The 15,228-nt window shown below is 41.5% G+C and overlaps 1 protein-coding gene across 2 annotated transcripts in view; it reads right to left on the bottom strand.

Annotated features, from left to right (window-relative positions):
- Positions 1 to 15,228, bottom strand: part of CASR (calcium sensing receptor) — a 74,927-nt gene that overhangs the window by 17,344 nt on the left and 42,355 nt on the right. For both annotated transcript variants that reach the window (XM_064644571.1, XM_064644570.1), the window contains exons 3-4: positions 14,874 to 15,180; positions 11,101 to 11,982 (exon numbers count right to left, since the gene is read on the bottom strand). In XM_064644571.1, coding sequence (XP_064500641.1) covers positions 11,101 to 11,982; positions 14,874 to 15,180 — 1,189 coding nt within the window. The remainder of the gene's footprint in view (positions 1 to 11,100; positions 11,983 to 14,873; positions 15,181 to 15,228) is intronic.

The following is a 15,228-nucleotide window of genomic DNA, read 5'->3' as shown; positions in this document are numbered from 1 at the left end:
AGGGAGATAAACTCTGGAAGAAGGGCTGGTGTCAAAGAGTTGAAGAGAGAGAACACTGATAGTCAGCCATAGATACACTGACAATACTGCAAAGAAAATCTGGCAAGATGGGTGAATGTCTCAGCTCTGAAGGATCTGCCAATGACTTTAAAAACAGGGTGAAAGCAAGAGTTCAGTTCAAGACTCAAGAATAGCTGTACAAAAGCTGAGAATAATTTAAGAACATTAGAAGTTGTTATGCTTTGATAAGAACTAAAGGACTTCCTTGTGAATCTAGGTAGGTCACTGGATAACATGACTGAAGGCTAAATGTGTTTGACAAAAACCAAAGACCTGCTCATTATTGTAGGCAGCTCAGTGAAAACACTCTGTGCATTACGCAGCTGAAAGAGCAAACAAAATATTAGGATATTAAAGTAAGAAAGAAAATTATGCTGAAAATATGGTGCCAATATGTACATTAATAGTACAGTCTCCCCTGGAAAATGCAGTTAGTTCTGGTCAGTTGATCAGAGAAGAAGAATAAAACTAAAGGAAGATTAGAGAGGTCCAAAGGTGGTGATGGTAGCTCTTCGACCATCAGTCTGACTTCTGTTTCTGACTTCAAGAGAAATGGAAGTGTGGAATTGTTTAATTGTTTATGACACATTCAGTGATTTGTGGGAAAGAGGTGATGTATTCTCAAAGAAGCAGAGACCCCTGTCCCTGCAAAGGCAAGACTATTCAGGTCTCCAGAGAAGTACAGGACATCAAGCTGACATGACAAGATGTGCTAATTGTCATGTTGTAACTGATAATTGGTTCTGTTCTGCTTCTGCCAAGGATATGAGATCCCTAGGCAGATGAGAGCTGGATCTTCCTCCACCTTTTCCCTTGGCCATTGCCCTCTCCTTGAGGAGTGGCAGCAAAGGTGCTGATGTGTGGAGCCGTGCATACATCTTGTCCTTTTTGAGAAAGAAGCAGATCCTCCAATAGAAACTTGCAGAAATTGGGAGAGGGAGGAACTCAGGTGAACTGTGTTGGAAACACATTACTTGCTACTCAGAGGAGGGTGCTTGGAGCTTCCCTTATCTCATGCTATGCTGTGAGTACTTTGTCTGCTTGGAAAACTGAGGAAGCCTAGTTTCCTATGACAAGGACCAATTTTACTGCCTGTAACTGGGATTAATTTCATGGGATAGCTTATATGGTCTTCTTGCCAGCAGCCAAGGAACACTGCTCTGCTGATTCAAAACTGCAGCAGCTTTGACACTTTCTTGACAGTGAGAGGTGACAGAAGTAAATTAATAGCTGCTACAGCAGTAGGAGCAAGCAACTTAATGTCAAAGGCAAGCATTTCAAAATGGCACTTGATATAAAATGGGACTAATCTGATTTAGGGTCAGATTTACTCCAGTTCTATATTTACAAAGATGTCCAGAAAGAAACCAAACGCAAAAGCCCAGTAGATTTCACAACAGAGGCTGCATAAGTCAGGTCTGACTGAGATACTTCAGAAAAACCCAATAGGTATTTACCGGTGTTTGTAGATGTCTCAGTTACACTACAGATCTGGGTCTAAAATACTTCTTAAAGACCTGTTTGATGAGTCACAGAGGTACCCACAGGAATCAAGAAATGATCTTAAAGTATTCTGGCATTGTATGGCTGCTTTTCCAGACTGATTTAACCATCAGTCAGGAGGTCACAGGACACAGGATGGGACTAGGATATTTTGTTTTCTGAAGGTCCTCCACAACTCATGCTGGCCCTGTGCACAGCTGCAATTTCAAAAGCAATCGCCTACAGAACATAAGTCCTGAGCTTGTACTGAATTTTTTCCGTGTTCATTAAAATAAAAGCTTATTAATTAAGGAGTTGCTATCCTCATCATACAAATAAAGCTCAAAGTAGTTATTATGGTGTGCTCTAAAAGCAATAATCCATCACAGATCCTCCAGCCAAGGCTGTGCAACACAAGGGTTATACTAACAGAAAGTAGAACATAAAAATCCTGGAGAACAAAGAACAAAAAATGACCAGGCAACATATTAATAAGTTCCTTGAACATATTGAAAGGTGTCAGGTATGCCTGATCCTCATGACATAAGGCTTTAAGAGACAGATAAAGAGGATAGAAAGCTAAAGAGAGAGCTAAGGAGGAGCAGGAAAGCCAAATGAACTACCCTTGCTATCAGAAAAAAAACATGGACATTCTTATCCCAAGGGCACTTGTTTTGGAGCCATAATGTGACATTAACTCAGGTAGAAGTTACTTAAAAAGAGATTAGAGAGTAGCTTGAGCAATTGAATTTGGATCTAAAAGGCTGACAGAACCAGACAGTTCCTCACAGCACTCCATAACTAATAAAAAGACCACTAATACAGTAGGTTTATGATATACACATAAAAATGTCACTGGCTTTGAAGGACAAAGTCAGTATGCTATCTACTATTATTCAATACAGCAATTCCAATCCACCTTTCTGCTACACATGCACATGTAATGCACTCCCAACAGTGTGCCTGAAGTTCCCCTCCGTGACAGTCTGTGAAGAGCATGAATCACAGCTAACTCCTCTTATAGAGGCTTGGATTTCTGCCCAGTGGGCTGCTCCAGAGTCAGTCTCTGGTGGGCTGCAACAGCTGCCAAGCAAAGACAATACTGTAAAAGGTGGAGGGATGTCCTCTGTTACCGAAGGCTGGTTAGTCTGACATCAATCACAGGAAAACCAGTGGGAAAACAAGAGTTTAGGGTTAAGGATCAATTAATACAAAACTATAGGAGAGAAACATAACTGCTGCAGCCAATTAGCTTTGAGGAAAATAGATCTTCTTAAATCCAAATTTGGTTGGCAAACACACCCCTTCAGAAGTGAAATATCTGAGCTTTACATTTAATGTAAAGCATCCGTTCATGGATCAAGAATTGCCCAACAGATACGAACAGAGACAGATCATTAGTTTGTGGGGAATTCCTCCAGCCTCAGTAAACAGCTCATTGCTTCCCAATGTGTTCATCAATACTCTGGCAGCAGATACAAAACACTGTTGGGAAAAATTTGCAGAAAATTCATGGATTAAGGTAATGGTAAATAATATTCAAGACAAAGCATTTCCCCCATATGACCTTCAAACATCTGTGTTTAATACAGTGAAATTCAGACTTATGCACGAAGTCATAAGAAATTCAAGCCACAGGCACAGAAAGGGTACCACACGCTGCAAAGTAGTACTGGCAACTTAATGCAACCTTTCCATTGCATGCTGTGGCAAGGAAAGCTTACGTACTTTGTGCTCCTACAAATGAGGAAGTAATAAGAGTATGCAAATGTGGGATTCTTTTTCACTGTCTGGCTGTGCTGACTCTGTTGAAGGAATACTAAATATATGCCAAAAAGAAAGATGAGTAAATGGACAAGATACAGAAGCAAAGCAGAAAATATATCCTAGTTATAAGATAAGCCCACTCTGTTTAAATTATCAAGGTAAGACTGAGGAATAATTTGATCAATGTGCATAAATACTGTATGGAGAAAAATGATGCATACTTCATCTGGACTTTTAAATCTAATAGAGCAAGGCCAAGTAAGGACCAATGAAACTAAAGGTCAGTTAAATCCCATCTGGAAATCAGACATGACCTGTGACAAGAGATGTGACCCGCCATGGATCATTCTAATTAAAAAAAAGGTCTACTAGTCAGCATGTCTTTGGGGAAAATAAATCATGCTAAACACAAGTTTGGCTGTCAAACACAGCCCTTCAGAAGTGAAATACCTAGGTTTTACATCTGAAGTGAGGCCCCCCCTTAGCTGGATCAAGATTACTTACTTTCCTGAATGTGGCATAAATTTACATACTTTGTTATACAAAAGGTTTCATGATCATTTGGAAAGTGACATTTTTTGGGTGTCTGCTAAGGTTTTGTGGAGAGATACGGTCTCTGGACAGACAAAGGTACAATGACAGCTAATTGTCAGTACTGTTAGATGATACTTTGTACTGTACTCTGCATGCTGCTGTCTGTACTTGCAGCCACAATATGAAAAAAAATCACAGTCAGTCTAATTGCTTTGGTTTCACTTGTAGCAAATATAATATGGAGAAGTCGACTGGGTACAATGGTTCAGGGTGCTGTGTACAAATGGTGAAGGATCTATTGGCAGAAGTCCTGACTGAGTAAATAATGTTTTAATGATCCTGGGAGGTCATCCTGCTGCACAATAACCGTTATGGTGAAGTATATAACAGCTTAAGATAGCGCTCTTTTTATTAAGTCTAAATTTAATACTAAATAATACAAAAATACTTGTCCAATTATTAAAGCTATAAATAACAGAGCCAAAGGTTATCCTACAAGCTCAGTGTTTTCAAGTAGCATAATTCACATATATTGTCTCATGTAATCGAAGTCTGATTGAAATGTCTTTTCTGGGAGGTGTTTACTGTTGTCTCTACCCAGCTGTGCAGAGAACAAAGCTATATATGTGTCCCTTTGCACCCATTTGCTTTTGCTCTCTTCTAACAGCCCTTTATGGATCAGTCTCTTCAAAGTCCCAATGAGGTCTGAAGCTGCATCCTGCACAGAATACTGCTGATACTGCTTTGAAGAACTGTGCCTTTCTCTAGGCCAGGAGGAAGTCATAGCTTTTGACTGTAAATTCTTTCCTATTTGGAACAATACAATGAGTTACTTCAATAATTGGGTTAGCTGCCTTTGTTAGAATGAGAACCAACTGGTTCTGCACACTGTGTCATTTCTTTCAACAAAACCATAGTAATTCATGAAACCTGAGTTTAATGGTTATTTATAATCTAGACAAGAACTACTATCCATGAAAAAAACAAAACAAAGAGTGCTGAAGTTTCCTGTAGTCACACTGAGTTGACTGAACTCATGCAACTGTTTTGGACATTCACAATGGGCATCTGTTGCAAACACAGCCATCGTCCCATCAGTGGTCAACTAACATCCCAGTGGATTCACTTTTACTGTGTTTGGGCACAAGTTCCACTTGGCTACTAGCTTAAATCTGTTTTTTCCATTTCCTTTATCAATTTAAGTCTTGGACAACAAATAAAACAAATAAATCAAGACTTTGATTTCATGTAATTCCTTCATGTAATTCCTCCTACAGACACAGGTAGAAGTCCTTTCTGAGCAAAATATTGCTTCTAGTCCAGTGGGAAGATCACTCATAATTTTACAAGGCAAAAGAGTCACTGTAACACGTAATTTGTTTTCCTTCCTCCAAAATTCACCCACTGTGTGGAGTAACACCAGTCCTTCATAGTGCATGAAAGTTCAGTTCGGCGATAAAACTCTGTGGCTGGTTAGTAAAGCATCTGTGAGGATGGCTGACTACCCAGAAAGAAAAGAAATAATAAACTATGCTATGATTACCATGCCTTTGAAGTTAGCTTCAACTCTACCTTGGGATAAATGGAAATCAGCCAAGTCAGAGGAATGGTTATAAAATGAAACTAAATGTTTTTATAAGTCGGCTTGTTTGCTCATCTCACTTTGTGAGTGCCTTTAGGAAGCTCTCAAGGTGCCCTTTGTCACCAGCTCCATTTGTGAGTAGCATCAGGAAACGTCAGTCCTGGAAGAAACTTTACATCCTTTGGGGTAACAGAGCCATGGTGTGTATTTGTAGAAGATACTGGTGTCTGATGTCTTGGTAATTCCCATTATAGGCTGCAAAACTGACTTCTTTTTCCCAAGTGACAGAGGTACTGCATAAATGAGCTTCATAAATACAAGAAAACACTTCTTTTCAAATACATCTTTTGTTGCAATGCAGCATATAAAAGACTATATAAAAATAACTTTTATGAAAAATTCAACATCCTTGGGAGCAGGCAAGACTACTGTGGGTTTTGTCAGCAGGCAGTGTGTAGTACCCCAATCCAAAAGAATCTCAGCCATTTTCTACCAAGTAATTAATAACCACAACTCCTTTCTTCACAACAGAGAGACTGTGCTGCATGCAATTCATTCACCCTTCTTCTAGCAACCTTATCAGGGTGATGGCTTCCCAGCACATCTTCTATTAATGACATTCTGACCCCCTGCTCTAGTAAGGTCCAGTTAAGTCTTTCTCCTTTTAGTTGCAGAGGCATTTAAATCATACTCCATTTATTGTCTGCTTAGATGAAGATCTCACAAGTAATGCTCTTTGCTGCTGGCAAGCTGTTATCTCCAAACTGATGAATAAACAATCATCTGTTATTGCCCTTGTGGGGAAATAGCTGTGTTTGCTCTATTGACTCATGTTTCTGTGTGTGGCTCAAGTTGTCTGCCCCTCAACTTGGTCTCCTGCAACAAAGGCACACTGCTTGCTTTCTGTTTGTAACAAATATTATCTCCAGTGCATTTGTAATGAAGACTAGATGAAGTTTTGCAATTGCCTGATATTCAGCAGCTTCCTCTGTCTTCCTTGCAATTCTTCCCAAATGACTAAATTTCACACTGGCCACAGTCCATAGCTGTTCTGATACTGTTTAATTCCTAATACCACAAAGCACTTGTTTTTGAACTGTTCAGACAGGCCTCTATAGTTTAACAGACACAAAAAATTGATTAGATAAGCCACTAGGCTCAAAGGTCTGGAGAGACGTATGTCATCCAAGGCATCATTTACTTCTTTAAAGCCTTGCAGAATCAATTTCCAGCCAGGCAGACATACCTAAATGTAAAGCTAGAGAAGGCACCAATCCATTTTTACCTCTTCATAATGCTTATCACCAGCACCAAGGAAGGAACTGTTGGCTGGGAGGTGCAGAGGTGTAATAAAGGACTTTAGGTGTTGCTAGGTGAAGCGAATTTGTATTTGTTTTTGTTTTGTGGAACAGCATATGGCAGCTTTTCACTAAGTCTGAGATCAATCAGATTTCTAGGCATAAAATAATTTACACGAACATGTCTTTAACCTGCAAATTATTAGCACAACACATTTTTCAACCAGTGCAGTATGCTTTGCCTTGGTGCATAGAAGAGTTCTCATTTTTCACCCATGCCAAAGTTCGCAGTCCACAGTGTAACCCCAACCTGCAAATTGTCTAGGAGTCAACCCAAGGATGCTCTGCTCCATGACCCTGTGACTGTGCACTTTTGCCTTCTCAAATCTCTGGGAGCCTATCTTGCCCATTTAATTGCAATGCTTTTACTGCAAGACAGAAAAAGAGGCCCATCAGCTGCAATCATCAAGAACCCAAATGAACAAGCAGAAACTGAGTGAACTATGTCTGAAGAAAAGACAGGTCTTTCTTTCCTCTTCTCACACAGAAAAAAGATGAAGTAGTAAATATTTGCTTTGAAGGACAGATTAGGATTCCCTACTAGTTTTCTCCCTATTTTTTTGCAGGACCACACCGTGTTTGAAATGAGACAGAGACACAGAGAGCCTTCTGTAAATGCTCAGAGAAGAACTGAACAAAAGACCAAATAGACTTGCTGTTAGAAGTGATCATGGAAATAGCCACATGGGCAGAGACCAATAAAATGAAGGAACTTGAGGGACTTAGAAAATCTTATCAGGGAACATATTAAGAAAAAAGGGCTTCAAAAGCAGATTGATTGAGCTGTTATGGAAAAACAGGCCAAAGATGCAGGGAATTTTGAAAAAGAGGCATTATCAGTACAGCAGTTCTGAGCCCATGTCCTACCTCTTGCCATGCCTTCCCACTACTATTCTGCAGTTTATGGGAGAGCCTCTGTTTGAGGGAGATAAGTCACAAATGAAAGCAACACACAGAGTTAGCTCGATTCAATACAGTCTCTTAAATTAAAAGTCACAACCCACCAGCAGAAGAGAATGGGCAGCCAGAGGTATTGGAGATCTTTAAGAGGATTCTTTCTCTTGTACTATGTGCAGTCATGAACTTTAATTCTTAGCACTTTTTGTAAAATGTTGCCTTGTCCAAAAGTGACAGAATTTATACATTTTGTTCTAAATTTCCCTGTACCTTTTTGTTACCTAAACAAAACACTGCAAAAAGAAGTATTTGACCTGATCTTGTTCAATATTGTGCAGGACACAACAATGGCACATAGAGAGAATATTATCTGCTCTTTGCAGGCATCTTGCAAAGGTGTGCACCTGGATTATCTTCTACCTTGCAACAGGGTAGATTCTTAAAACAAGACAGCTCAGATTGCTCAGAGTAGGGGCAGCACAGACATCCTAATAAGGTCTGCAATTTTCTGTAGAGTTCCGAAGTGCCAGCTCTCCCATTTTCAGAAAAAGGACTCTGAACCCCCTGGGCAGCTCTGCATGAGAAGTGAGTGGCACAGCTTCTTCCAGACACAGCCGGGAAGCTGTCCTGCCTGCTCATCATCTTGGCTTGTGCCTGTGTCTCTGCACATGCTGGGGACACCTGAGAGCTTGGGCTGGCCAGTCCCATCTCTAGTGGGGATGCCCACAGCCAGCTCAGAGGTGCTGGTAAAACAAAAGGAAGCAAGATTTGGTTTATAGACAGGGTCTGTCACAGATCACTGCCTCGTGTGGAGAAAATGACTAAGCAGCTTCTCACACAAGTAGCTATAAATAAGTAGAGACAAAAGTTAGTAGTATTTGATATTTAAGTTCAGGAGACACAGAAAAATCCTGTGCTCTCCATGCTGAGAGCCTTCTTAAACTGTAGATGGCAAATTCTGAATAGGAGAACTGCATCTGATTTAAAAACAGTAATTATGTGCTAGGCTTCCTGCTGTCCAGTTCAAATGAACTGATTACTGAGGTAAAAATGCTGGTTTTATATACAGACCCACAAAAGCATCCTTCACAAATTAGATACAACAAAAAGGTTGTATTACATCCTCCAAAAGGTTTGTATTATAATACATAAAATTAGCAATTAGCAGACGACAATAAAAACTCATATGTGTTAATAAGATAATGTCATTGAAAGGCAACAAAAAGGAGTGGTACATAATTAAATTGTAGAACTCATCATTTATCCTCCTCAGCCAACACTCCCACTGGCAAGGGCTGCTCTGGACAGGAGCTCAGGCTAATGGAGCCAGCAAGTTCACCAGGTTTGTTTTATCTGTACCACACATCCCCTGGCCAGTAATTGCAGATGTTATTAGCAGCTGCTGCCTCCAGTCACAGGTATGGAGGCTTCCTATGCTGTCCTTGCTCTCTCAGGTCACTTCCCATCAAGAAAACTTTGAGCTGATTGTGACAAAGGGAGCGGATGGTGACCACTGGCAGAAGGACCTCTGCAAATGAGATTGACTTTGCTAGAAAGTTTTTTTCTGTCTGGTTGTCAGAAAACATCTCTGTGGAGGTGCTGGAGGATGCTCGTTTGTGAGGTGAACTCATTACCCTGGGGCTGAGGAAAGCTTCCTGAGGGTAATGAGCCGCAATGCCTGGTGTGAAGTAGGTGCGCACACAGATTTGGCACTAACCTGCTATTCATGTGTTTGATTTTGAAATGAAGTGAAAAAAATGCACAAATATCAAATATGCTTGATAGCCAACACCATTTAATGGCAGTCATTTCAAGTACAGCCTGTTGCTTTGTAGCACTCCCTGTTCCTGCCCATTTGCGTTATTCCCCACATATTCCTTCTTGATGCTGATTCCCTTCTTTTAGACAAGCATGTATACCCAAAAGCCTAGATCAGCAGGATGCTTTACATTTTGATACATATATCCTTCAGCATCAGACAAGCAACATAGAAATGAGAGGTCATTCTTCCTAACTATGGAATCTTCAACCAACACATTATTTTATTTAGCAATGGCATGAATATCCTGCTTTACTTTCCAAGCTGACAAAGTATAAAGGAATGAATAAAAACTACGTTTATTCTGGATCATTTTTAGTGGCACAGGGAAAGCTAAATCTGTGACTTGCCCACTTCTGCCAACATTTTCCTGAAAAGAAGAATAGCTTTGGAAGACAGAAAACTCAGAGGGAGCCAGCAATCACACGATTCCTCTAAACCAGCATCAAACCCTGCACTCACCAACTCTGAGCAAAGTGGTTTTGGTAAACCCAATCAGGTACCCAGAGCAATAGTTTCCCATAAATGCCAAGACAAAGCTTTTTAGTTTGATCTGATGGGTGTTTTTGAGTTGACTGAGACAAGACAGGAACAAACTGCTTTTCCCACACACATATGTTGGCTCAATATCAGCAGTCTGTGGCAAGGAGAGCTTTTGTTTTGGTTAGACTATCCCAAAGAGAGGAAATTACCCATGCAAATCCTCCTTTCTTTCACCTGTGTTGTTCTGATTTCAGGCATGCTTGAGCCCAAGTTTTTTACGATGACCAGAATGAGGCAAACAGAATTTGTTACGTATTTGCCATACTGTCATTTGACAGCCCATGCTAATTGTGGTCTTTAAGAATGCAGTAGATATTAAAACCATGCACTGAATACCATACTGGATAGCATGATCAAACACATGGTAAGGTACAGAGCATTCACAAAGGATCAGAAGACAAAATGCCAGAATACCATCCATGTACCAGAGGGCAGAATGCATTGAATAAATGGATAAATGTGACTAAGTCACTAGTACCATTTTATCAGTTCACAAATATCACTGCCAAATCAAAGCAGCTATCTATTTTCTGCCCAATAGCCACACATTATTTTCCTTCATTGCTCAACCTGCTTTTGTTTGATTCTATATAAGCTTAAAACTGTGGGGAAAAAATACAGCCTGTATGGAAAATTGCTGTGGGATTGCAAAAGACGTAAAGCTTGCCAAAGAAAATGAACTCTAAAAACTGTTTTCCTTGTTTATGTGCTCTCTCCAGGCCCTCTTGTTTATGTAAGGCTCAATATATGATCAAGTTACCTTGCGTCAGCCAGGCTGTGGTAATTGTCTGTGTGTGCACTTTTGGCCCGCAGCGAATGAAAGAAAATTTAACTTGGTTTAAGCCCCTTTCGCTGCAGGCAAACCTAACACAACTCACCTTATGTTTCCTGTGGGGTGGGAGCGTGCACCTAACTCACACACAGAGGTACCCAATGACCCAGGAGCCTTATGCTCTGTCTGAGACCCAGGATTATGAACGACACCCTAAAAGGCATCTGGGACAGCTTGTCTTTTTTTCTGCAGGTATATGGCACAGGCACACAAAAGAAGAACTTACCTGCCATGCCTCAACCTTCTTAATGTCCGCACAGGACCCGTTAGTGAAGAGTCCTTTCCCAGGGGTACAGGTATATATATCCTGCAAGGCGTGGGCAATAGAATATACTGCCAAATACACATTATAGGATATCCGCAAGTGTGTATAGTCCAGGTACGGTGTCTCCACACTAGTGATGTTCTCATTCCCTGTGCACGGAGGTCGGAAGGCAGATGTTCCATTTCCAGCTCCCAGTCCCTCTTCGTGGCCCTTATGGAAGGAAGTTGAAGCTGGAGAATTTTTGGACCCATCAGGGAGATAGCAGTTAAATGTCTCCTCCCAAAACTCCTTGGCAAAGCCGTTGTTGGTGGACTTCTTGGGATGCACCTTCTGCAGGAACTCACGAAAGCCTGGGATCTGTCCTGCCTTCAGTGCAAACCCGATGGTGCTGCCAATGACACGGAAGAACTCCGGCATGGCTATTAGGGAAGAGCTGGCCCAGGCCTCACTTGCCAGCCAGATCTTGCCAGTGATGTTTCGCCTGACGATCTCTTTGATGAGAGGCTCCAGGTCTGGGCCACTGGAGAAAACAACAATCACCCTTGCTGTGGAGTTCTGGATGACCTCTACCACCTGCTGGGTCTCCTCTTCATCCGAGTACTGGGAGATGAGCTCGCTAAAATCAATGCAGATATCTCTCTCCTCTGCCTCTTCTCGAAACTTTTCAATCCCCGGCCGGCCATAGTCATCATCAGCTGCGATTGTCCCCACCCAGTTCCAGCGAAAGTACTCGATGATGTCTGCCATTGCAGTGGCCTGATGCTCATCATTGGGGATTGTGCGAAGGAAGGACTTGAACTGGTTCTTGTTGCTCAGGAGACGACTGGATGAGGCATAGCTGACCTGTGAGAGCGCAGTAAACAAGGAAAACACACCATAAAGTGAAGTGCCTAGAAATAAATTGCCTACATTTACCTGGAGTCACCGCCAACCTGTTGAACCTCTGGTGGGGCAAAGAGAGAGTTGAGCACCACACTGCAGCTACATATTATTAGTCTGTGGTTGCACATGGTCCACCCTGAGAGCCTGTATGTTCTTGTAGTTGTGCCTGTCTTACGGAGGCACATGTACAAAAGCAGCTGCTTGGACCTGAGAGGCTGGAGCAACCTTGTGTCCACCTGCAAGGTCAAGGATCTGAGGGAGAGAGAAACTAACAGCAGGTCAGAGCAATGGCAAAGAGGTGAACCACAGCTGGCCTACCCTGCTGCACTTCCTGCTGAATCCAGAAATAAAAAGAATATATCTTTTAGATAAATGAGGGCAATGCCCATAATTAAGACAAATTGCAGGCTTTCTCTGTCTTGAACCAGAAAGGAGACAGCAGGGTGGTACTGCTATTCTGAGTCTACTCTGTCTGTCTCTCCTCTGCTCTGACATTTGTCCCATTCTCAAACAGGCTCCATCAGGTGCCATATTTTATATGCAATCCCTTCCAGCTGATGTAAGAAAAATGCAATGTATATCAGTTCCCTTGATCCCGCAGAATGTTGTGGTAATGCTGCTTTAGCAGTTATTTCCTGATTGCTGGCCAGAATCAGCAAAGAAGCCAGTAGGCATTCCATGCTTTATAAGCCACTGTTTTATGGTTAAAATTGGATTTTATTTCCTTTTCTAAAGCTATCAAGAACTATTTCATTTTCCTAATCAGAACAAGTGCCATATGCTCTTAAGATATAATTTAAATTTTCCACAAGTAGGAAAAAACCCCAAAAACCCCAGATAATAATAGTTTAAAGATCTGGAGAACTTCTCAAACTCACTGATCTTTGCATTGAGAGATTGGTATCTGAATTCTTTAGGACAGATTCTCATTTGAAAAAATCTTCTATAAACAGTTCATTTTGTACAAAGTGGAAATTTACAGAAAATCTTATCTCCTCCTTAAACTCTGGTATTTAATGTTTCTCCAAGAAGAAAGAAAAGTACGTCTCCTAGTGCGGTTTCAAGGGCCACAGGAGCAAATCCTCCTTTCACAGAGCTGTACTCTCCCCTGGACAGGCTCTTGCCCAGTGCTACTGTCACCTTCTACAATCTCTTGCCAGGAGGTACAAGGAAGGTATTCCACTCCCACATGTGCTGTAAGGGTACACTGAGGTGAGATACTGAGAAACAATAGAGTCGTAACATTTTCAGTGTCTATGTCAACAGAATGACTAATGAGCCTTACATTAATTGTAAAATATATCCCTAAATTGTACTGAAATGCAGGGCCTAATAAACATGGATTTGCTAATGGCCTTGCTATAAATGGCTGCAATAATTTTGCCCAGCAACTCCCAGTTTAAAAGCCTGCTTTCAGTTGTCATACTTAACCATCTGGCTGATTTCATTCCAGAACTGAACCTCCTGACACCTATCCATTTCTGCAGCCTCTGGGTAAGGCTACTGCATCGTAGTGCAAACTCCATTCCCTCTTCAAAGGGAAAGCTTGAGAATTGCAAACATCTGTCATGTTCAGTCAAACCCACCAACCTTCCTTGGCTGTCCTTGTTCACCTGGTAATGTGATGTGTAAATGAACAATATCCCTTAGAACGTCATCGTGGTGTTTATTACATGCTGACTTCCAATGCTACTCTGGGCAATACCTGGAGAGCACATACTGGTCTTAGCTTAAACCATTCCTGCTCTACTCAGAGACCAAATGTTCAGTTCTTTAGACTCCTGCAAGGGAGGCAGACTGATAAGATTAAATAGGCAAGATATATTACTGAGCACTGGGCAATCAAGAATCCTTCCTTCTTCATTTGTACTGGAGATGGGAATTGAAGCCCTGGGTGAAGTAAAGATATATCTCTCAGGTGCATTGTCACACACTATTGTTATAAGGACTCTAGTGAGCTCTGACACCTGTATTCATTTTAGAAGAGGAATTGGAAATGTTAGGTTATTCAAGGTAACACATAAATGGATAAGGCCAAGCACTTTTTCCAAAGTTGTCTTCAGTGTAGAAATCTAAAATCAAGAGCAACAGCATTAAGCTATAATATGCCAGCCTTGTACTTTGCTTAAGATCTTGGCAGAGCAATAGGCTTGTTAAAAAAAAGGATGGGAACATGGATGCTGGTACTGGCCCCAGTAGAGTCAGAATTCAGCTAGAAAGATGCTGCAATATAGGAGCTGGCACAACTACATCTCCACACCTCAGGACAAGGGGGGGCATATCCAGATGCTTTCACAAACCCTGTTTTGGAGGCCCTAGGGCAAAAGAAAAGCAGGTCAGCTCAGAGCAAACCTCCACAGCACTTTACCAGCACAAAAAAGTGCTGGTAAAGAACTTCACAGGTCACCTACTTGAATGATCAGAGATGCTAAGAGAGCTAAAGAGTAGCTGGCAATGACTGAGCTCTGCCTTAAGTGGGCTCTGTGGGAGCTGGACATGACTAGAGTCACCACTGTGAAGTAACAACACAGCTAATCTGTCAGGTCTGGGAACTGTCAGTGACTGACATATAATACCTGTATTCATGGACTAAGCCACTCTAGAGGACTCTAGTCCTCATAGACTAAGTTGCTGTTGGCCAAATTATTGGTTGCTTGGTAACCTTTGTGTTTGGGGACTGCTAATTGCTAGCAAGACATATTTCTACCATTAAGAAACACCATGCACTTTGTATTGTTTCTCTGCTTAAAGTTCTATTGGAAATGGCAAAGATTAAACAATCTTTGTTTAATCTTTGCAGAGCAGAGAAGCAGACCACTTCCATAACCTAAACAAGCAAGGTGGAAGAGTACCTGAGGTATGTAAAAGAGTCCCAGCAGATTGGCCACAGCAGTAGAGACGCCAGAGCCGGTTGCCCCCACGACTGCAATGGTGGAAGGGATATGTTCTGAGCAGTTGCAGAATTCATCCAGGTTCAAGGAGTCTATCTTGTTCTGGGCCACAAAACTCAGTGTGGCCTCCAGGGCTTTAGAGACTGTATTACAAGTGTCAAATATCCTGTATCCCAAGGTCATGTTGGGAAGGAGAGTTGGGCTACTGTTTATTTCTTCTATGGCAAAGATCATAGCCTGGAGCCACCGGAAGCCTCGGAAATTATACCTGGGGGAGCAAAAATAAAAATAAAAATAAAATAGAGTGAGAAAGAGG

This window comes from Pseudopipra pipra, chromosome 2 (genome assembly GCF_036250125.1).
Source record: "Pseudopipra pipra isolate bDixPip1 chromosome 2, bDixPip1.hap1, whole genome shotgun sequence".
In the NCBI taxonomy this organism is placed as follows: Eukaryota; Metazoa; Chordata; class Aves; order Passeriformes; family Pipridae; genus Pseudopipra; species Pseudopipra pipra.
Note: the sequence above shows the minus strand (reverse complement) of the source record. Positions and strands in the feature narration are given on the sequence as shown.